The sequence below is a fragment of the Grampus griseus genome (assembly GCF_964374135.1).
Source record: "Grampus griseus genome assembly, chromosome: 21".
NCBI classification, from domain to species: Eukaryota; Metazoa; Chordata; class Mammalia; order Artiodactyla; family Delphinidae; genus Grampus; species Grampus griseus.
In genome coordinates, this window is record NC_139015.1 from 30,629,834 (window position 1) to 30,654,161 (window position 24,328).

The following is a 24,328-nucleotide window of genomic DNA, read 5'->3' on the forward strand; positions in this document are numbered from 1 at the left end:
CCTTTACAGGAGAATCCAGCAAGCTGTAGCGAGGTAGAGGGAGAACACAAAGGTGGCATCCACCAGCCTCCATCCCCAGAGAGTACCTTAGCAGGCTTCTAGATGTGTGTTCAATTAGAGGCCTGACCTTCCAGCCAACACGTTAATATGAGAAAATAAGCCTCTTTGGCATAAAGACTGGGTGCCTCTCAATAGGCCACAGAGGTGGCAAGTGAGTTCAAAAGTTTTAAGATCTCTTTCTTGGTTCACTATAGCCTTATTTGGCTCACATGTGCAAGTCCAATTGTCTTTCACAGCTAGATGTTTGGGGGTTCATCTCTCAGTTGCAGGTCTTACCGGTTAGGGTGTCCAATAAGCGTTCAAATCCTTCACCCCTCAGAGAGAATCTCTAGGTTTGAGTTCCCTCCCAATTGTGGGTCACCTTGCTGGGGGTAGGAATTATGGTGAGATTTGTTCTTAGCCTTTCCTACCCTCTTCGATGTCGTTTCTTCTCGTTTGCCCTCTGTGTAGGTGTCTTTTGTGTGTGTGTGTGTGTGTGTGTGTGTGTAGGTGTCTTGAGCATGCTTTCTGGTTTTTTCTGAGGAAATTGTTCCATGCGTAGCCATAGAGTTGGCTTGTCTGAGGGTGGACAGAAGTTCAAGTTCTTCCTAACTCACCATCTTGAACCAGAACCTCTATAAATAATTCTTGACATCTCTCTTCCTCTCAGTCTTATGAAACTGCTGTAGATTATTATGAGAATCACTATTTACCAAATACTGTTGCCAAAGTGCTCCAGGTCTCTGCTCAAAACCTGCCAACATGCACATTTATCAGGAGTTAACATAAATCTTTAAGGCAAAGGGTCCAGAGATAAGAAAGGAAGCTACAAACAAACAAAACAGATGGAACCAGCTGGGACCAAGATGGCGAGGAATCTGACCTCCAACAGACCCTGAATCTCATTATACACTGATTTTACTATATTAGTTTATTAAATGACACACCTACCAGTGCCTATAAATGGCCACTAAGGAACAAAAAGGATTAATAAAAGGGGGCTCCCCACTCCCTCAAAATAGCCCTGCCTCTGCCCTTGTAGACTAATGCATATGCCTCCGCATCAGCCTCACTCTTCCAGCCTTTGTCCTTACTCTTTAAAAGTAAATCCCTCTCACCACCTGGGTGAGAAGTTGATCTGTGAACTGAGTTCCTGCTTCTCCATTCCTTGCCCACTGAGGAGAGCTCGTGCTGTGTCCATGGATCTCAGCTTCGGTTTCGTTACTCTGTTTCTTGAATAAAACAAAAAAAGAACTCTCCCCTGCCCAGGCAGAGAGCCTAGGGTCTATAGGACTTAATTCAGTAACAATATTACTATATTGCTGTTCTTTCTGATATATTTAACATTCATGTTACAAAATATATTATATTATCCATACTGCATAAATCAATTAAAATGTGTTTTTTAAAATTTATCATAAAATCCCAATTTCCACATCATGATTGCTTGCTCAGGCTCTTTCCTACATTTCCTGTTACCTCCTGGACTTCTTCCTCTGACTCATGGTTCCTTGGCCTCTTTGTATTTTACTTTCCTTTTTTGTTTTTTTAAATGTCTATGCCTTTAACATTCTTCCTTATAGTTTCAGCCATTTCTTTTGTTTCTTTGTTTTATCCCTCCCCCAAGCCCTTTTTTCCAGTCTTTTGAGCTCTTAAAATTTTTTGCTATCCAAGTATCACTTCACTTGCTTTCCCTGAAAAGTTTTCAACAAGTTCTTCACATGACTAGATTTATTTCTTCTCTTTCAGGTCCTAACATAAGTTTTGCCTCATAGAAAACGTCCTAGACCACTTTATCAGAAAGTTTCTCCTCCCCATGTATTCCCTATTTATTTCCCTCCTGGCACTTATCATAAGCTGTTTAAATCTTGTTTATTCTTATTTCAACTGTTTAAGTTTCTGCCCTGATGGACTAATATAAGGTATATAGCTTTTTTCTATCTCACTAATCATTTTTATGACAAACACAATACTTGTGACACAGTACATACTTTAAAATTTTTTTGATAGAATGAATGAATTTCACCTCAAGGTTCTAGCACTCCACACAAAGTCATCATCAATGACTCGATACTATAGCACTGAATATAGAACTATGAAGCACATTTGCTACAATATCCAATACTCATTCCCCTTAATAAGCTTTAAAATAACTTGTATGTATTTAATAAAAATATTCTTATTCAAGTTATACTGAGAGAAATTATTCATCAAGAAATGTAAGAAACACCTCCCAAAAGAAGACAAAGATTTGATAAAAATAACATCTTACATTGCTTCAGGATTCATTATGCATGTAGTTCCTGGACAGTAACAACTGTAGATGTCATTATCATATGTTAATCCCAGGTTAATTCCAAGCAACTGTGCCAAAACAACTGAAAATGCCTCTAAGGTTATCATCTTTGGATACTAAATAGAAATGAAAAACAGAATGGTTGCTTAAGTTATTTTTTCAACCCTTGGTCTTTTCATGTAATTGTGGCCATATTACCTAAATGCAAATACTAATTTAATAAACTAGTATACCAAAGATCTTAAGATTTTCTTAAGAGCATTTTACAAAGTTAAATTTTGTTATTCTTTTTGAGTAATAGTACTTTCAACCCAAATGGCATTGACAAATAACAAAATAAGATTAATCATATGTTTTCATGACACATTACTGGTTTAATTCTAATAAACTTAAAAAAATATTTCGAGAAGATTAATCATTGTTTCAGTAACTATATCACTTTTAATGTTAACACTGAAAAATACACAGATTCTTAAGGGTTTAACTGACAATCAGTTTTGATGTCAAAAATAGTTTTAGGAGAGAAAATCAAATATTTTTTTTCTAAAGGCAGAATACTTGTATTAAAAAACTAAAACTTCAGAAGTAGTGATACTTCTGATATAAGTGATACACACAAAGCCCTGGTTGGTAATCAATGATGTTTTTAACTATCTCCATAGTTTTGCCTTTTCCAGAATGTCATAGAGTTGGAATAATACTTTGTGTGGCCCTTTAAAATTGGCTTCTTTCACTAACCACTTTACTTTTAAAATTCCTCCACATCTTTTAATTGCATGATGGCTAATTTTTAAAATACTGAATAATATTCCGTTTTATGGATTAACTCCAGTTTCTCTATCCATTCACCGATTAACAGACATCTTGTGTGATTTCAATTTTTGGCAATTATAAATAAAGTCGCTATACATAATCATGTCTGAGGAGTCTGTGGATGTAAGTTTCCAACTAATTTTTGTAAATGGTATAGAGGACAGCTGCTGGATCATATGGTAAGGCAATATTGAAGTTTATAATAAATTGCCAAATTGTCTATCACAATGGCTGTACCATTTTGTATTCCCATCAACATGAATGCGACTACCTGTTGCTGCAAATCCTCACGATATTTGGTATCATTAGTTCTGCATGCAAGTACAAAGCTGAATAAGAATGGTAGGTTACATTCTTGCCTTGTTCCGAATCTTAGTAGGAAGCATTTCATTTCTAAACATTAAGTTTGATGTAAGCTGTATTGTTTTTGTAGACAGTCTTTCTGAAGTTGAGGAAGTTGCTTCTATTGCCACTTTGGTGAGTTTAATCATAAATTGTGTTGGAATTGTCAAATGTGTTTTCTGCATCTATCGATATAATCAAATATTTTCCATTTTAGCTTATTGATAGGATCAATTAAATTAATTGATTTTTACATGATTATCCAGCCCTAAATATCTGAAAAATTCCAGATATAAATATCAATAGAGAGATATAAAATATTATAAAAAGAAATTCTGTGGTAAAGTAAAATCAATAAACAAACATTTACTGGAGGTCTTCAAAAGTAGACTTGGTCAGGCAGAAGAAAAATCACAAGTGAAGACAGGTCATTTGAAATCACTTTTTCATGGGAGCAAAAACCAAAAACAAAATGTAGAAAAAGAGACGAGCTTATGGACTCTAACAAATAGAGCAATACATGCATTATGGGTGCCTCAGAAAGAGAAGAGAGAAAAGAAAGGGACAGAGGGCTTATTTGAGGAAATCACTGACACAAACTTTATAAATCTGAGGACATGCAGATTCAAGAAAATCAATGACCCCTAACTAGGAAAATCAAGAGACCTACGGAGAAACGTAATGTAGTAAAACCACTATAAGTCAAAGACAAAGGGATGAATCTTGAAATCAACAAGAGAAAATGAATTGTCAGTTATCAGGGAGGTCTCAAGGTTATTATCGGATTTCTTAGCTGAAACATTACAGCCCAGAGGTATTGGGAAAAATACATTCAAAGTGCTGAAAGAAAGAATCTGTCAATCAACAATACTGTATCCAGTAAAACTGTCCTTCAAAAAATAATGAAGACTTTTCCAGGAAAGCTGTGGGGGTTTATTACCAACTGACCTGATGTATAAGAAATGAGAAAGGGTGGTCTTCAAGGTTAAAAGGAAGGATGCTCGATAGCAACATAAGGCCAAAAGAAAACTATAAAATCCTCTAATGAAGGTCAGTACATGGATAAACATACTAGCTTATATCTTCATAATTTTGGTGCACATATGCACTTTTAACTCCTGTATAAAATTTAAATGGCAGAACTAATATCTATGCAATAACATAAAGAGAAGGATAGAACTGTAAAGGAATAGAGTATATGTATGTAATTGAAGTGAAGTTGTTATCAGTTTTTCAGTTTAAAATTATAAAATTGAGATATTCTTAGTAATTGCATAACTAACCATAACCAAAATATCTACAATATACACAAAAGGAAAAGACAAGGGAACCAATGCATTTCACAATTTAAAAAATCACTGTAACACAAAGTAAGGCAGAAAGAGAAGATGAAAGGGACAAAAAGCTACAGGATATAAAGAAAAAAATTAACAAAACGGCAAAAGCTCTTCCTATTAGTAATTAATTTAAATGTAAATGAATTAAACTCCTCAATTAAAAGACATGTATAGGCTAAATAGATTAAAAAACAGGATTCAACTATGTCACTTTAGATCTGAAGACTTACACAGGTTGAAAGGTTATGGATGAAAAAGATATTCCATGCAAATAGTAACCAAAAGAGGGCTGGGCATGGCCATACTAATATCAAACAAAATATACTTTAAATTCAAGACTGTTAAAAGAGACCAGGAAGAACATTTCATAATGATAAAAGGGTCACTTCACCAAGAAGATACATCATTTAATATTTATGCACCAAACATTACAGCACTAAATATACGAAGCACCTCTTGACCAAATTGAAAGGCTAAATGGACAGCAACATAATAAACTTTAATACTTCACTTTGAATAGTGGACAGAACAATCTGACAAAAGATATTATGTAAATAATGGACAACAGGATAGACTGACTGGTCTTAACTGACATGTGGAACATCCCATCCAACAACAGCAGAACACATGTTCTTCTCAAGTGCACACAGAAATGTCTCTAAGGTAGACCACTTGTTAGGCTACAGAACAAGTCTGTCAACTTTAAAATATTGAATTTATACAAAGCATATTTTTCTGATGCTGATGGAATGAAACTACAAATTAGTAAGAAAAGTAGAACTTGAAAATCTGCAAATTTGTGGGACTCCAACAACACACCATTAAACACCAATGATTCCAAAGAAGAAATCACAAAGCAAAGTTACAAAATATGCTGAGAAAAAAGAAAATGAAAATACAATATATCCAAACTTATGGGATCCAGTAAAAGCTCTGTTAAGAGGGAAGTTTATGGCAGTAAACAAATACATTAAAAAAGAAGAAATATCTCAAATGAAAAAACATGAGTTTACACATCAGAGAACTAGAAAAATAGGAACAAACTGAACTCAGAAAGATAGAAACTCAGACAGAAAGAAAGAAATAATAAAGTTCAAAGCAGGGATAAATAGAATTAGAGAAGAGAAAAAAAAACGTAACAAAAAGTTAATTCTTTGAAAACATCAGCATAATTGGCAAACTCTTAGCTAGATTAACTGAGAAAATAAGAGATAAGGCTCACATGACTAAAATAAAAAACAAAAAAGCATACACAAGTCAATACCCTTTTTATGATTAAAATCCTCAACAAACTAGGAATGTAAGAAAACAACCTCGGGACTTCCCTGGTGGCACAGCGGTTAAGAATCAAGCCCTGGTCTGGGAAGATTCCACATGCCACGGAACAAATAAGTCCATTTGCCACAACTACTGAGCCTGCGCTCTGGAGCCCATGAGCCACAACTACTGAGCCTGTGTGTCACAACTGCTGAAGCCCATGCACCTAGAGCCCATACTCCACAACAAAAGAAGCCACTGCAACGAGAAGCCCGCAAACCACAATGAAGTGTAACCCCTGCTCGCTGCAACTAGAGAAGCCTGCGTGCAGCAACAAAGACCCAATGCAGCCAAAAATAAATAAATAAATTAATTAATTAAAAAAAAAGAAAACAACTTCCACATAACACAGAGCATGGAGAAAAGAACATAACTAACATTACACTCAATGATGAAGTCCTGAATGTTTTTCTTCTAATATTATGAGCAAGGTAGGGTACTCACTCTTGCCACATCTGTTTAATATAGTATAGGAAGATCAAACCAGAGCAATTAAGCAATAAAATAAATGAAAGGCTTCTATCTTGAAAAGAAGAAAGTAAAATTATTTCCATTTGCAGATGATATGGTCCCATATGTAGAAATCCACAAATATTCCACATAAAAGAAACTGTGAGAACTAATAAATGAATTCAGCAAAGTTGCAGGATACAAAATCAGCACAATTGATTGTTCCTATACATTAATAATGAATAATCTGAAAAAATATAACAAAATGATTTCAGTTACAATAACATTAAAAAGAGCAAAACACTTAGGATTGAACCTATCTAATGAGATGAAATACCTGCACATAGACACTGCAAAACATGGCTGAAAGTAAGTACAGAAGACACAAATAAGTGGAAAGACATTCCATGATCATGGACTGAAAGGCTTAACATTGTTAAGATGTCATTACCACCCAAAGCAATCTGTAGATTCAATGAAATCCCTACACAATCCCAATAGCATTTGGGGGGCAAGAATAGAAACAAATAATCTCAAAATTCATATGGAATCTCAAGGGACGTGAATATACATAAATTTTTTGAAAAAGAAGAACAAAGTTGGAAGACTCAGATTTCCTGATTTTAAAACATATTACAAAGCTCTAGTAATCATAAGAGTGTGGTATTGGCATAAAGATATATAAATTGAATACAATAGAGAGCCTATAAATAAAACATCATGTATATGGTCAAATGACCTATGACAAGGGTGCCAAGACCACAAAATGGGGAAAAGGACAGTTTCTTCAACAAGAATACTCAATGGAGAAAAGACTGTCTCTTCAAGAAATGGTGATGGGAAAATTAAGTATCCACATACAAAAGAAAGAGTAGGACCCTTATATTACACCATATACAAAAATTAACTCAAAATGGTATAAAGATCTAAATGTAAGACAGCAAACTGTGAAACTCCTGGAGGAAAACATGGGGAAAAACTTCACAATATTGGGTTTGACGAAGATTTTGTGGATATGATGCAAAAATCACTGACCTCAGGGGCAGAAATAGACAAACAGGACTAAGCCAAACTTAAACCTTTGTTCTTCAAAAGGCACAATCAACAGAATGTAAAGGCAGTCTACAGAAGGGAAGAAAATATTTGCCAATCATTCATCTGATAAGGGGTTAATATTCAAAGTATAAGAACTCCTATATTATCAAAGATTAGCAAACTGAATTCAACAATGCATTAAAAAAATCATACACCATGATCAAGTAGGATTTATCCCAGGGGTGAAAGGATGGTTCAGTATCCACACATCAATCCATGTGATACACCACTTTAAAAATTTCAAAAAGAAAAATGATACAATCCTCTCAACAGAGGCAGAAAAAGCCTTTGACAAAATTCAACATCCATTTATGATAAAAACTCACCACAAAGTGGGTATACAGGGACCATACCTCAACATAATAAAGGCCATATATGACATGCCCACAGCTCAGTTGTGAAAATCTGGAAGTATTTCCTTTAAGATCAGGAATGGGATAAGGATGCCCACTCTTACTATGTTTACTCAACATAGTATTGAAAGTCCTTCCCACAGCAATCAGACAAGAAAAAGAAATTTAAAAATCCATTTTTGAAGAGAAGAAGTAAAATGGTCACACTGTTTGCAGATGACATGATACTATATAGACAGAATCCTGAAGACAGACCCCCAAAATTACTAGAGGTTACCAATGAACATGCTTAAGTTGCCAGATAAAAATTAATTTACAGAACTATGTTGCATTTCTATAAACTAACAACAAACTATCTGAAAGAGAAATTAAGAAAAACATCCCATTTACAATCACATCACAAAGATTAAAATATCTATGAATAAATCTAGCTAAGGAGAAAAAAGACCTATCCTTGGAAAACCGTGACACTGATGAAAGAAACTGAATACAGCTCAAATAGATGAAATTATATACTGTATTTAAAGATTTGAAGAATGAATATTGTTAAAATAACCATATAGCACAAGACAGTACAGATGCACTGCAATTCCTATCAAAATACCAATGGCATTTTTTACAGAACCAGAGTAAACAATTCCAAAATGATTATGGAAACACAAGAGCCTGAATAGCCAAAACAATCTTAAGAAAGAAGAAAGTTAGAGGTACCACACTGCCTGATTTTAAACTTTACTACAAAGCTAAAGTAATCAAAACAGTATGGTACTGGGACAAAAACAGACCCATAGTTCACTGGCATAGAATAGGAGAGCTCAGAAATGAACCCACAATTATATGGGCAATTAATCTCTGGTAAAGGAGGCAAGAATATATCATAGGGAAAAGACAGCATCTTCAAGAAATAATGTTGGGAAAACTGGACAGCTACATGCAAACGAATCAAACTGGACTACTCTCTTACATCCTGCACAAAAATAAATTCAAAACAGTTTAAAGACTTGAATGTAACACCTGAAAACACAAAACTTCTGGAAGAACACACAGGCAATAAGCTCTTTGACATCTTAGTAACTTTTTGTATCTGTCTCCTTTGACAAGAAAAACAAAAGGGAAAAATAAACAAATTAGACTACATCACACTTAAAAAGCTTCTGCAGAGTAAAGAAAACTATTAACCAAATTAACAGGACACCTACTGAATGGGAGGAGATCATTGCAAATGATATAGCTGATTAGGGGTTAATATTAAAATTACACAAAGAACACACACAACTCAACACTGAAAAAGCCAACCCAATTAAAATATGAGCAGAGGATCTGAATAGACATTTTTCCAGAGAAGACATACATATGGCCAACAGGCACATGAAAACATTCCTAAACATCACTAATCATCAGGGAAATGCAAATCAAAACCGGAATGAGATATCATCTCACACGTGAGAGAACTGCCATTATCAAATAAAAACAACCCACAACTATTGTTGAGGATGTGGAGAAAAGGGAATTCTTGTGCACTCCTTGTGGGAATGTCAGTTCATGCTGCCACTATGGAAAACAGTACAGAGATTCCTCAAAAAATTAAAAATAAAATTACCATATGATTCAACAATTCCACTCCTTGGTATTCACCATAAGAAAACAAAAGCACTAAAGGAAAAAAATATATGCACCCCTATGTTCATTGCAGCATTATTTATGATAGTCAAGGTATGGAAGCAACCTAAGTGTCCATCAATAAAAGAATGGATAAAGAATAAATATATGTATACACACACACACACACACACACACACACACACACACACTGGAATACTACACAGCCATAATAAAGGACATCTTGCCATTTGAGACAACATGGATGGACCTAGAGCATATAACAGTAAGTATAACATGTCAGACAGAGAAACACAAATACTGTACAATTTAACTTATATGTGGAATCTAAAAACAAATGAAAAAGCATAACAAAGCAGAAACAGGGACTTCCCTGGTGGCACAGTGGATAAGACCCTGGGCTCCCAATGCAAGGGGCCCGGTTCAATCTCTGGTCAGGGAACTAGATATCACATGCATGCTGCAACTAAGAGTTCGAATGCCACAACTAAGGAGCCTGTGTGCCGCAACTAAGGAGCTGACAAGCTGCAACTAAGGACCCCGGGGGCTACAACTAAGGAGCCTGCCTGCTGCAACCTAATAACTAAATATTTTTTAAGAAAAGAATTATTATTAAAAAAATTGCTGAAACAGAGTTACAGATACAGAGGACAAACAGGTGGCAGCCAGAGTGGAGGGGTTTGGGTAAGGAAAGAAAAAGGTGAAATAGATTAAGAGATACAACTTCCAACTGCAAAATAAATGAGTCATGGGCACAAAATGTAGTTTGGGGAATACAGTCAATAACTATGTAATATCTTTGTATGCTAACATGTCATTTCTAGAGTTATTGTGGTGATCATTTTGAAGTGTATAGAAATATCGAATTACTATGTTGTGTTAAGGAAACTAACATAGTGTTGTAGGTCAATTATAATTCAAAACAAACAAATAAACTCATACAAAAGAGACTAGATTTGTGGGTACTGGGAGCGGGGGTTGAGAGGAGGGGGAACTGGATGAAGGCAATGCAAAGTTACAAAAAAAAAAGGAACTCCTATAGCTCAACAACAAGAAAATCAAATAATCCAATTAAAAAATGGGCTAAGGTCTTGAATAAATATTTCTCCAGAGATGATATACAAAACACCAAAAAGCATATGAATAGATGCTCAGTATCACTAGTGATCATAAAAATACAGTCAAGGGGCTTCCCTGGTGGCGCAGTGATTGGGAGTCTGCTTGCCGATGCAGGGGACATGGGTTTGTGCCCTGGTGTGGGAGGATCCCACGTGCCACGGAGCGGCTGGGCCCATGAGCCATGGCCACTGAGCCTGCGCGTCCGGAGCCTGTGCTCTGCAATGGGAGAGGCCCGCATACCACAAAAAAAAAAAAAAAAAAAATACAGTCAAAACCACAATGTGATATCACCTCATACCTATTACGATAGCTAACAACAACAAAAAAAACAACTGTTAGTGAGGATGTAATGAATAAAATATATTCTGTGAAATGCTGGTGGGATTATAAAATGGTGCAACCACTATCGACATCAGTATAATGATTCCTCATAATATTAAAACAGAAATACCATATGATCCAGCAAACCCACTTCTGGGTAAATGTACAAAGTAACTGAACTCTATCTCAGAGGGATATCTGCACTCCCATCTCCCATGTAAAGTGCAGCATTATTCATAATAGCCAAGATATGGAACCAGACTAAGCGGTCACTGACATATGAATGCATAAAGAGAATGTTTCTATATATGGATAAATGTATACTATGATAGGATTTATATATATAATTCATATAAATATATGTATATAAATATGAAATATCATTCAGCAATACATAGAATGAAATCCCACCATTTCAAAAATATGGATGAACCTGGATGTATTATTTTAAGAGAAATAAGCCAGACACAGAGAGACAAATACTGTATGATCCACCTTATATGTGGGATCTAAAAATATCATACTCACAGAAGCAGGCAGTAGAATGGTGCTTGCCACAGGGTAGAGGTGTGGAATATGGGGCCTCGTTGGTCAAAGGGTACAGACTTTCATTTAAGCAAGGTGAAAGTTCTAAACATCTGTTTCACAACAATGTAAATAGACAACACTACTGCACAGTGCACTTATAATTGTTAAGATGGTCAATTTTATGGGATATGTATTTTACCACAATAAAGAAAACGTTTAAAAATGATAACACTTGAGGATTAAAGTAAAAAATAAAGCACTATAGGGCTTCCCTGGTGGCGCAGTGGTTGAGAGTCCGCCTGCCGATGCAGGGGACACTGGTTCGTGCCCCGGTCCGGGAAGATCCCACATGCTGCGGAGCGGCTGGGCCCGTGAGCCATGGCCACTGAGCCTGCGCGTCTGGAGCCTGTGCTCCGCCATGGGAGAGGCCACAACAGTGAGAGACCTGTGTACCGCAAAAAAATTAAAAATAAAAAAATAAAGCACTATAAAAAATATTAATTTAATAAAATGGTAGATATACTATATGTACTTCTGTTCCTTGAAGTGGATATTAAATTTCAAACTGTGATATAGTTACTAGAGAGATGGGAATAAAATGCATACCAGAGCAATTCCTGCAGCAAACTTTGGATCGCATGCCATTCCATGATATGTTGCTCCCACATAATTAGGATGGTCCCTATAACTAAATAATAAAATTTTTCTTGTGGATAAACGCACTTTAAATTTTTAAAAACTTAATGATCTTTTAAGAATTGGATTCCTCAATAATGCTGCTGCTTTCTTTTAGACGTGAATATTATGTATCATGTCTAATGCTTTCAATCATGTTGTATTTGGGTAATCTCCCACAGTGCCTACAAAATTAAGTTCTAAAGGCAACTTTAGCATCGTATGATACACAGCTTAAAATCCAGCAGTGCCTAATCCTTCCAGAAATTAATCACCACTGTTGTCAACACTGGATGGATATAATGCAAAGACATAAAAGTCAGGGTAGATTACTGCCATGATTTGCAGGTTGTAAAACCTTAGACTGCGTGAAAAGTGTTGGATTGGACAGAATGAGAAAGACAATATGCAGCACAGTCACTAGGAAAAAGAGAGATGGGATATATTCTGTCCTCACACATTTCAGTCCTTAGTTAATGCTGCTCCTCCACCCCCAAGCCTGACCTTAAATTCCACAGAGACACCCAGAGATTCATAAATATATTCCATATTGCTTAAGATCTTCAGAATCGTGTTTCTGTTTTTTCCATCGAAAATAATCAAACTAGTAAAATAAAAATCTATATAAAGACTCGTGACAGTTACAGTGCAAGCAGTTAAACAGCTACACTTTAGGTCAGGATAGAAATACCATTAGGTCACCACATTACCATACTTATGTTTTCCAGTGTAACCAGCTTTACATGCAATTATTGCATTCTGTTAACTAATGTATGCTTTATTTAATGTTAAAATGCTGGTTTCAATTATCTACCTCTGAGAAAATCTTTAAAATCATAGAGGCCCTATGTTTTCCCGAGGCTTTACATATTATCAGTTCTTTAAATTTCCATAGGTAAGCAGCCCACTCTGAGGATAATGGCCTACAATGCTTTCGTGTCTTACATTTTATTAGATTTTTATAGCTTGCATTTTGCCAACAGTACCCACATAATCTATTTTTGAGATGTCTTGTCATCATAAATAATAAATTTTGTATATAATTTTCATGGTTAACTTACAAGTAATTTGATAAACTTTATACCAATGAAAATAAATCACTTACATTAATAAGTATGGCATATCATGGGACCTTTGAAGTAAAAATTTTTCTCTCCATGACACAAATCTTTGTAGAACTTCATTAGCATCCCCATTAGTTGAAATCTTATTTTGATCTGACCAGAGCTCCAGAGAAGTTAATGTAACCAACACTTTAAGCTGAGAATACATCTGAAAACAGAAGATACATGATATATGGTTTTAGGTAATCATAAATGTAACACTATATCTCTCTATGTAATGTTAATATATTCAATTTACTAATTTTTAGAGATGAAATCCATCGGTGGAAGAAACTAGTTGGTAGGACTATATAGTTTATAAAAGTGCATATGCTATTTATTCAAACAATGCTACTGTATTAATATGAATGTTTCTTATTTAAATATGAAACATAAATACAGTGTTGATGAGACTAAAGATACGGACAACTTTCTCAGATGCAAGTGCCACTTCAGAGCCCATATAATCATACTGAAAGGCAAATTTTGTTTTTTAATCACTAATAAAAATGAATAAACTACCACGTTTCAATAGGTATAAAAATGTTAAAATAATGCAGTGCTCAAGTGAAAGGACAAAAGCAGAATTAAGACTTATCACATGCTTAGTAAGTTCTAGATTTAAGCCTAGGGACATTACATATTAAAATGTGATGGTGATGAGTATCTTCTTCTTTATGCATGTAGTTATTTAGGATCAAAAGTTAAGGTTCCAAGACTGCATAACTAATAAGGGTAAGAACCAGGACTCAAATCTCTAACTAAACTCCTAAGTCTTTTTTGCCTGCTCAACTGTGTTGCCATCTTTTGTCTTCATTCCCATAAGACAACATGACTGTATATCCTGGAGAAAAACATGTACTTTCTAAACACAGAGCTCTGAGCACTACATAGTGAACAATTTCAAGAACATGTCTTCATTCAAGGGAAAAAAATCACGACATTTTTCACTGAAACATTTCTAATGTTGTGTGTACACGTATTTCTAAGCTTACTTATAATTAATGGTAGAGCAACTATATATATACATATATATATATATACACACACACATATATAATTTAACAAATTTAGATATAGAAAATTACAATCATAGTGAGGGATTTTTACATAGTTCTCATAATCGTTAATAGCTCAAGCTGACAAATTTACAACAAGCAGCAAATTTACAGCAAAAATATTAAAGGTTTTAAAAACTCAAGCAAGCTTTGATATAATATGCATATATACAAGCTTATATAAAAAATGAGAGGGATATTTTTAAAGTATACCTGAAAGTTTTATATAAATTGACTCATATTAGGCCATAAAACGTCGGAATATAAAACACAGTATCACTTAGCTCACATCATCCAACCACAATGCAATCAAGTGAACTTGATTGTAAACTTGATAAAAAGTATTTCAATGATGTTATTTTTACTTAGATGGATAACTTGATTGTGGATATATATGATCTTATTCTATGTAAATGCACACTGAAAAAAAGCTACAAATGCAATTTACAACTTACTTTCACATGGAGACAGCACAAGTAACAAAGGGAAATAGTATTAATAAATCTGAGTAGAGAGAATATAGCTGTTCTTTGTATTATTCCTATTCCTGTTTCCAAATACAATATTTAAAAACAGAGATAAAATAAAGATACTTTCAGATGAACAAAAACTGAATTCAAATGAATTACTACAGGTTAAACAGAAATATCAGAAAAACCAACCTGTGAGAAGGAGAAGAAATGTAGAGTTTGGAAATAGTAAATATGAAATATGTTTTTCCTTTCCTTAATTTCTTTAAACAACAATTGGATATTTAATGTAAAATAATTTATTTTGTGGTTGATTACACAAGAAGAAATAAGACAGACTACAATAATATCACAAGGGGTTACACAGGATTTTACTGATGAAACATGTTTACATTTAAAAAAATATATTATTGAAGTGTAGTTGATGTACAATATTATATAAGGTACAGATGTACATAACAGTGACTCACGATTTTTAAAGGTTATACTTCACTTATAGTTGTTATAAAATATTGGCTATATTCCCTGTGTTGTGCAATATATCCTTGTAGCTTATTTGCTTTATACATAATGGTGGATACCTCTGAATCCCTACCTCTATTGTGCCGCTCCCTATTCCCTTTTCTCAATGGTAACCACTACTTTATTCTCTATATCTCTGAGTCTGTTACATTTTTTTTATATTCCTAGTTTCCTTTATTTTTTAGATACCACATATAAATGGTATCATACATATTTGTCTTTCTCCCGGTGACTTATTTCACTTAGCATAACAGAGCCTCCAAGTTTATCCATCCTGTTGCAAATGGCAAAATTTCATCACTTTTTATGGCTGAGTAGTATTCCATTGTGTGTGTGTGTGTGTGTGTGTGTGTGTGTGCGTGTGTGTATCACATCTTTATCCATTCATATGTTGATGGGTATTTAGGTAGCTTCCATACCTTGGTTATTGTAAATAATGCTGCTATGAACACTGGGGTGCATGTATGTTTCCAATTAGTATTTTCATTTTTTTCAAATATATACCCAGGAGTATAATTGCTGCATCATATGTTAGTTCTATTTTTAATTTTTTGAGGAACTGCCATACTGTTTTCTACAGTGGTTACATCAATTTACATTCCCTCTAACAGGTGTACAAGGGTTCCTTTTTAACCACATTTGTTACTTGTGGCCTTTTTGATGATAGCCATTCTGATAGGTGTGAGGTGACATCTCATTGTGGTTTTGATTTGCATTTCTCTGATAATCAGTGATGTTGAGTATCTTTTCATGTGCCTGTTGGCCATCTGCAGGTCTTCTTGGGGAAAAATGTCTATCCAGTTCTTTTACCCATTTTTTTTTTTAATCGGGTTGTTTTTTGATATTGAGTTGTATGAGCTATTTATATATTTTGGATGTTAACCCTTTATCAGTCATATAATTTGCAACTATTTTCTCCCATTCAGTAGGTTCACTTTACATTTGTTTATGGTTTCCTTTGGTGGGCAAAAGCTTTTAACTTTAATTAGGGACCATTTGTTTATTTTTTTCTTTTGTTTTCTTTGCCCAAGGAGACAGATGAAAAAAACCAAAACAAAACAAAACAAAAAAACATTGCTATGATTTACGACAAAGAGTTTTCTGCCTATATTTTCTTCTAGGAGTATTATGCTCTCCTGCCTTACATGAAGTCTTTAATCCATTGTGAGTTTATTTTTCTATATTGTGTGAGAAAATGTTCTAATTTCAGTCTTTTACATGTAGCTGTCCTGTTTTCCCAGCACCACTTATTGAAAAGACTGTTTTTTTTCTCCATTGTATATTCTTGCCTCTTTTGTTGTAGATTAATTGACCATAAGTGCATGAGTTTATTTCTGGGCTCTTTATTCTCTTCCAGTGATCTATGTGTCTGTTTTTGTTCCTGTATCATACTATTTTGATTACTGCAGATTTGTGGTATAGTCTACAGTCAGGAAGTGTGATGCCTCTCTCTGTTCTTCTTCCTCAGCACTGCTTTGGCTATTCGCAGTCTTTTTTGTTTCCATACAAACTTTAGAATTATTTTTTCTAGTTTTGTGAAAAATGCCATTGGTATTTTGATAGGGATTACATTGAATCTGTAGATTGCCTTGGATAGTATGGTCATTTTAACAATAGTAATTCCTCCCATCTATGGAAACAGTGTATGTTTCCATCTGTTTGTGTACAGGTCTTTCACCTCCTCAGTTAGATTTATTCCTAGGGAGTATTCTTTTACATGTAGTGGTAAAATGAGATAGTTTTCTTAATTTTTCCTTCTGATAGTTCACTGTTAGTCTATAGAAATGCAACTGATTTCTGTATATTAATTTTGCATCCAGAAACCTTATGAAATACATTGATGAGCTCTCCTAGTTTTTGGCGGTGTCTTTAGGATTTTCTATGCATAGTATCATGTCATCTGCAAACAGTGACTATTTTACTCCTTCCTATCCAAGTTGGATTGATTTGATTTCTTTTTCTTGCCTGATTGCTGCGGCAAGGACTTCTAATACTATGTGGAATAAAAGTTGTGAGCAAGGACATGTTTGTCTTGTTCCTGATCTTAGAGGAAGTGCTTTCAGCTTTTCACCATGAAGTATGATGTTAGCTGTGGGTTTGTGCTAATATGAGCTCTATTATGTTGAGGTATGTTCCCTCTATGCCCCCTTTCTGGAGAGTTTTTCTCATAAATGGAGGTTGTATTTTGTCAAAAGCTTTTTCTGCATCTATTGAGATGAACATCTGTTTTTTTATGTGGCTGTTGGCTATCTGTAGGTGTAACACACTGATTTTTTGGTGGATATTGAAAAATCCTTGCATCCCTGGGATAAATTCCACTTAATCATGGTGTATGACCCTTTTAATGCCTTGTTGGTTTGCTAATATTTTGTTGAGGACTTTTGCATCTATGTCCATCAGTGGTATTGGCCTGTAATTTTCCTTTTTTGTGATATCTTTGTCTGGTTTTCATACCAGGGTGATGCTGTTCTCGCAGAATAAGTTCAGAAGGGTTCCTTCCTCTCCAATTTTGTGGAATCATTTGAGCAGGATAGATGCTAACTCTTCTCTTAACTGTTTGGCAGAATTCACCTGTGAAGCCATCTGGTCCTGGACTTTTGTTTGCTGGGAGTTTAAAAATTACTGATTCAAATTCATTACTGGCAATTGTTCTGTTCTTATTTTCTATTTCTTCCTGGTTCAGTCTTAGGAGATTGAACATTTTTAAGAATTTGTCCATGTCTTCTAGGTTGTACATTTTATTGGCATACAGTTGTTCACTGTAGTCTCTTATGATCTTTTGTATTTCTGTGGTGTCAGTTGTAACTTCTCTTTCATTTCTGATTGTACTGATATGGGCCCTCTCTCCTTTTCCTTGATGAGTCTGCCTAAAGTTTTATCAATTTTGTTTATCTTTTCAAAGATTCAGCTCTTAGTTTCATTGGTCTTTTCTATTGTTCTTTTATACCTATTTCATTTATTTCTCTTCTGTTCTCCTTATGCTTTCTTTCCTTCTACTAATTTTGAGTTTTATTTGTTCTTCTTTTACTAATTCCCTTGGCTGTAAGGTTAGGTTGTTTGAGATTTTTCATGTTTTCTGAGACAAGCTAGTGTCTCTATAAACCTCTCTCTCAGAATTGCTTTTGCTGTGTCTCAGATTTTTGGATCACTGTGTTTTGCTTTTCATTTGTCTCCAGGAAGTTTTTATTTCCTCTTTGGTTCTACAGTGACCCATTGGTTGTTTAGTAGCATATTGTGTAGCCTCCATGTGTCTGGGGGTCTTTTGCAGTAGTTTTCTTGTAGTTCATTTCTAGTCTCATAGCATTGTGGTCAGAAAAGATGCTTGATATGAATTCAATTTTCTCAGATTTACCGAGGCTTGTTTTATAGTCTAGCATGTGGTCTATCCTGTACAATGTGCCATGTGCAGCTGAAAAGAATGTGCGTCCTGCAGCTTTTGGATGGAATGATCAATATATCCATTTGGTCAAATGTGTCACTTAAGGCCTTTTATTCCTTACGGATTTTCTGTCTGGATGATCTGTTCACTGATGCAAGTGGGGCACTAAATTGCCTACTGTTATTGTGTTACTGTCAATTTCTCCCTTTATGTCCATTGATATTTGCTTTACAGATTGAGGTGTTCCTATGCTGGGTGCATGTATATGTACAATCGATATATCTTCTTTTTGGATTGATGCCTTGATCATTATGTAGTGTCCTTCTTTGTCTCTTGTAACAGTCTCTTTTTAAAAACTATTTTGTCAGATATAAGTATGTCTAACCTGTCTTTCTTTTGATTTCCTTTTGCATGGAATACCTTTTTCCATCCCCTCCCTTTCAGTCTGTGTGTCTTTAGATCTGGAGTGACAGTCTTGCAGGCCATACGGGTCTTGTTTTTGTATCCATTCAACCACTCTATTTCTTTTTTTATTGGAGCGTTTAGTCCATTTACATTTAAAGTAATTATTGATATGTGTGTTCTGATTTCCATTTTGCTAATTGTTTTGGACTTGTTTTTAGTAAGTCTTTTTTGTTCCTTTCTTCTTCTTTTGTTCCCTTTTCATATGATTTGAAGACTATCTTTAGTGTTATGTTTGGATTCCTTTTACTTTTGTGTATGTGTATCTAGTATAGGTTTTTGGTTTGCAGTTACTGTGAGGTTTTTATAAAGATATAGATATATAGATATGAATGACGGTTTTAAGTTGCTGATCTCTTAATTTCAAACACATTTTAACAACCATGCATGAATACTCTCCTCCCCTCACAATCACTGTTTTTAATATCTTATTTTACATCTAATTGCATTATGTATCTCCTTATTCCTTATTCTGGATATAGGTGATTTTGTTAAAAGACATAAGTCTTTTAACTTTCCTTCCAGCTTTGCATGTGAGATGATATCCTAATTTTACTGTATGTTTGCTTTTACTAATGAGCTTTTTTCTTTCATAATTTTTATGTTTCCAGTTTCTGGACCTGGCTTTTTTCTTAAGCAAAATTGTTTTGACATTTCTTGTAACACTGGTTTTGTGTTGCTGAACTCTTTTAGGTTTTGCTTGTCTGTATAGATTTGGATCCCTGTATCAAATTTGAATGAGAGCCTTGCTGCATACTGTATTCTTGGTTGTAGGTTTTTCACTTTCAACACATTAAATATATTGTGCCACTCCCTTCTGGACTGCAGAATTACTGCTGTAAAGTCAGCCGATAGCCTTATGGGAATTCCTTTTTATGTTATTTGTTGTTTTCCTTTTCCTGCTTCCAATATTCTCTTTTCATCTTTAATTTTTGTCATTTTTATTACGATATGTTTTGGTATGTTCATCTTTGGGTTAATCCTATATGGACTTTCTGGGCTTCCTGGATCTGGATATCTGTTTCATTTCCCATGTGAGGGAAGTTTTCAGCTATTATGTTTTCAAATATGTTTTCAGTTCCTTTCTCTCTCTCTCTTCTCCTTCTGGGACCCCTAAAATGCAAGTATTAGTGTGCTTGACGTTGTCCCAGAGGTCTCTTAAACAGTCCTCATTTCCTTTCATTCTTTTTCCTGTTCCACATCTGTAATTTCCATTACTCTGTCTTCCAGCTCATTGATCCATTCTTCTGTATCATTTAGTCTACTATTGATTACTTCTAGTGTATTTTTCATTTCTGCTATTGTATTCTTCATCTATGTTTGGTCATTCTTTATATTTTCTAACTCTTTGCTTAAAATTTCTAACATTGCTCTTGCTCTGTGCATCCATTCTTCTGCCAAGTTCTTTGATCATCTTTACGAGCACTACCATGACCTCTTTCTCAAGTAGGTTGCCTGTCTCCACTTCACTTAGATCTTCTTGTGGGCTTTGATCTTGTTCCTTCATCTGGAACGTGTTCCTCTGTAGCCTCATTTTGCCTAAGTTAGTATTTGTATGTTTATGTACCTGATAAGTTGGTTGTGTTTCCTAATGCGAGAGTGGCCTTTTGCAGGAGACCTCCTGTGTGTTCCAGCAGCATTCTCCACTCTCTTCACCTGTGGTATAGACTCAGGTGGTTCCCCAATGTGGGCTGTGTGGGTCTTCCTGTTGTGGCAGGCTGACTATGTGGGAAGTCTGGTGGGTTTGCTTGGCCCCTGGTTCAGGTGGTTGCCAGTGCTGCCTCAGGCACAGGCTGCCAGCTGCTGGTTGTCAGGACCAGGTCATAAGGCAGCTGACTGTGAAACTCCAGGGGGCTCTGGGGATAGTACTGGCTCGCTGCTGTATGGAGTCAAGGTCCAGAAGACTCCAGGGCTGTAGCCCTCCCACTGGTGGGTGAAGCCAAGTCCTGGTGTTCCTGCCAGTCTACTGGTAGGCAGAGCTGGGTCCTGGAGTCTGGTTGCAGGGCCCAGGGGTCCCAGAGCTAGTGTCATATCATTATTTCCTGTTAATACTTTTATAAAAACTATTTAAAGATCTGAATATTTCCTTTTATGCCAAAAATCTAGAACATCATGAAACTCATTGAGAGACTTATACAAAATTACTAGTGATAACGGACAAAGCAAGTTTTTTCGTTAACTTGCTGCCTGCCCATAAGTTTTTGCTAAAACTAATTGTATAAACAAAAAGTTCCATAATCAAATATGTTCCTATGAATTATTCTTCCTATTTTTTAAAAATGGAATTTCCAACAGAGAACCCAAGCAATTACACAGCATAAAATAATCTTATAAAAGATAATATTTAATAAAAGGATCTTCAATTGAGTAATAAATGAAATAGCTTATTTTAAAATGGAAATTGATTTAAGAAAGAGTTTCACCACAATTTTGGGTGGATCCAGAAGTATATGCAACTAGTGATAATCCAATAGATTACAGTGCAATACAATCCTCCCTTATATATGAAGTTTTACATTCTTTCTATTAAAAATTGGTATTGATTCCCCCATGCCAATGGAAAGGCAATTGACAACATTTTTTATGTACTGCTATACTGAGATACAGATTTTGAACAGTGACGTATATCTGTATTGCAAATAAAGATTCTTTTACATATCCCCTTTCAATTTAAATACAAAAAAGATACAATGAAATATATCAATAATGCATACCAAGGCTTTATCCATAATGACTTGTATTTTCAGAACTCTTTTCAACAGCACACCAGAATTTTTCTGCAAAACAGAGAACATGAATTAAATAAAACATTTAATAATTTTTACATTGTTTGTAATTATCATGTACATTATATAATTATATACATACAGACACACACACACATACAGAGTTATAGATAGATATACAGACAGAAAGATAGAGAGATATAGGTAGATAGATAGTTAGGTGGTAGATACATATACAAATACATAAAGCTATAGATATTAGAGAAATAAGAGGATTGATGCCCACTGAGTAAATAAGCTGGTGAGATTCTGTATGAAAATTTTAGGAACAAATCAGAAGCTTTCACCTTATATTCTTGAGAATTAGAATCCTCAAAAAAGTTACTGAAATGAGGGAGAATCCTTGTTCCTTCCTCTGAAAACCTTCCTCTTGGTCCCTCACCCCAACCTTCAAGCTAAACAAATTCCCATCAACTTTCCCCCTAACGTTACCTCTATTTTATCATCATTTTTGTACTTGTAATTATTTATATTAACTTTATTGTGGCCTACCCTCAATAAAATGCATCTATTTTAAGAATAAAGTTACATGAACTGGTAGCAATATTTACACCCATGCAACCATTTCCATCACTAAAATAAATAATGTTTCCATCACCCTCTTCCAAGTTAATAGCCTACAAGTCTCAAGGCAACCAGTGATCTGCTTTCTCTCACCATAGGTTACAATAACTTACCCTAGAATTTCACACAAATGGAATCATATTGCATGTCTTCTTCTATATCTGGCTTCTTTCACTCAGCACACATCTGTGTTGCTGTGATTATTAGTGATCCATTTGTTTTTATTGCTATGAAGTGTGCCATTTTAGAAACACAAAACAGTTTGTTTATACATTAACTGTTGATGATCCTTTGGATTATTTAATCATCTTAGCTATTGTAAATATAGTGGCTATGAATATCCATGTACAGGTCTTTGGGCAGTTATAGTCTTTCATTCTTTCTTGGTTACTTAGAATTGGAAAACCTGATCCGCATGATACTTGTATATGTGTAAAGCAGTACAAAAGTTCCAGATTACTTTCTAAAGTAGTTTGATCATTCTGCTTTTTCTCCAAGAACTAATAAGAATGTCAATTGCTCCACATTCTTGCCTGTATTTGGTATTCTCAATCTTTTGCATTGCATGCATTCTTGTCAGTCTGTACCGAGATCTCACTGAGGTTTTAATTCGCAGTTCTTGGGTGATTAATGATGTTGAACATCTCTTCACAGGCTTATGGCTCATTAATGTGGTTTCTCCAAGTCCCCTACTAGAAATTTTATGTTTAGCCTTGACTATGCTCTAATTCATGTTTTTGGAATAAGGGTCAATTCCCATTTTATTCCACGTGGAAATCCAATCTTCTTGCATCATTTGATGAAGAGATCATTCTTTACTTTTCAAAGGCCTTAGCACCTTTGTGGATAATAATTTTGGCAAGAGCACTTGGGTCTACTTCTCATCTATTGTGCTCCACTGTCCTATACGCCTACCCTTATACCAAAACCACAATATGTTTCTCCACAGCAGGGGTCAGCAAAAGACGGCCCATGGTATGACCACCTGTCTGTAAAAAAATATTTTATTGGAACACAGCCACCCCCATTTGTTTATAGTTTGTCTATGCTGATTTCACGCTGCAAAGGGTGAGTGAAGTAGCTGCAACAGAACATATGCCCCACAAGCCTGAAATATTTACTATCTGGCCGCTTAAGAAAAAGCAATGTAAGTCCTTCACCTTGTTCTTTTTTTCAATTTTCAAAACTCCTTGACTCTTCTAGGTATTTGCATCTCCTTATGAATTTGAGAATCAATTTCTACAAAATGTCTTCTGGAATTTTGATTGGGATTACACTGAATCTACAGGTCAATTTGGGGAAAATGAATATCTTATCTTTCTTTTTCCCTGTGACTTTGCTAGACTCTCTTAATTAGTCCGGATTGCCTTAATGGAGGTTCTTTAGGACTTTCTATGTAGAGTTAGATCACTAAAGAAATAGGGTTATTTTTCCTTTCAAAAATTTATACCCTTTATTATTATTCTTTGTCCTTTTGCACTACCTAAGAACTCTAGTAATATGTTGACTGGAAGTAGTGAAGGCAAACAACCTTGCATTATCCCTATCTCAGGGGTGGTTTTCTTCCATTTGGGGCTATAATAACTATACCATAGACTAGGTGGCTTAAACCACAAACATGTATTTCTGACATTTCTAGAGGCTGGAAACTTCAAGATCAACACACAGGAGATGTGATG

At 35.0% G+C, this 24,328-nt stretch overlaps 1 protein-coding gene across 1 annotated transcript in view; it reads right to left on the reverse strand.

Annotated features, from left to right (window-relative positions):
* The window catches only part of LOC309838961 (A disintegrin and metallopeptidase domain 3-like), a gene marked incomplete at both ends in the record, with an annotated part of 103,262 nt that overhangs the window by 39,562 nt on the left and 39,372 nt on the right, over positions 1 to 24,328 (reverse strand). Inside the window, 5 exon segments of the mRNA XM_082680413.1 lie at positions 2,312 to 2,451; positions 12,237 to 12,318; positions 13,411 to 13,577; positions 13,809 to 13,880; positions 22,014 to 22,076. Coding sequence (XP_082536539.1) covers positions 2,312 to 2,451; positions 12,237 to 12,318; positions 13,411 to 13,577; positions 13,809 to 13,880; positions 22,014 to 22,076 — 524 coding nt within the window.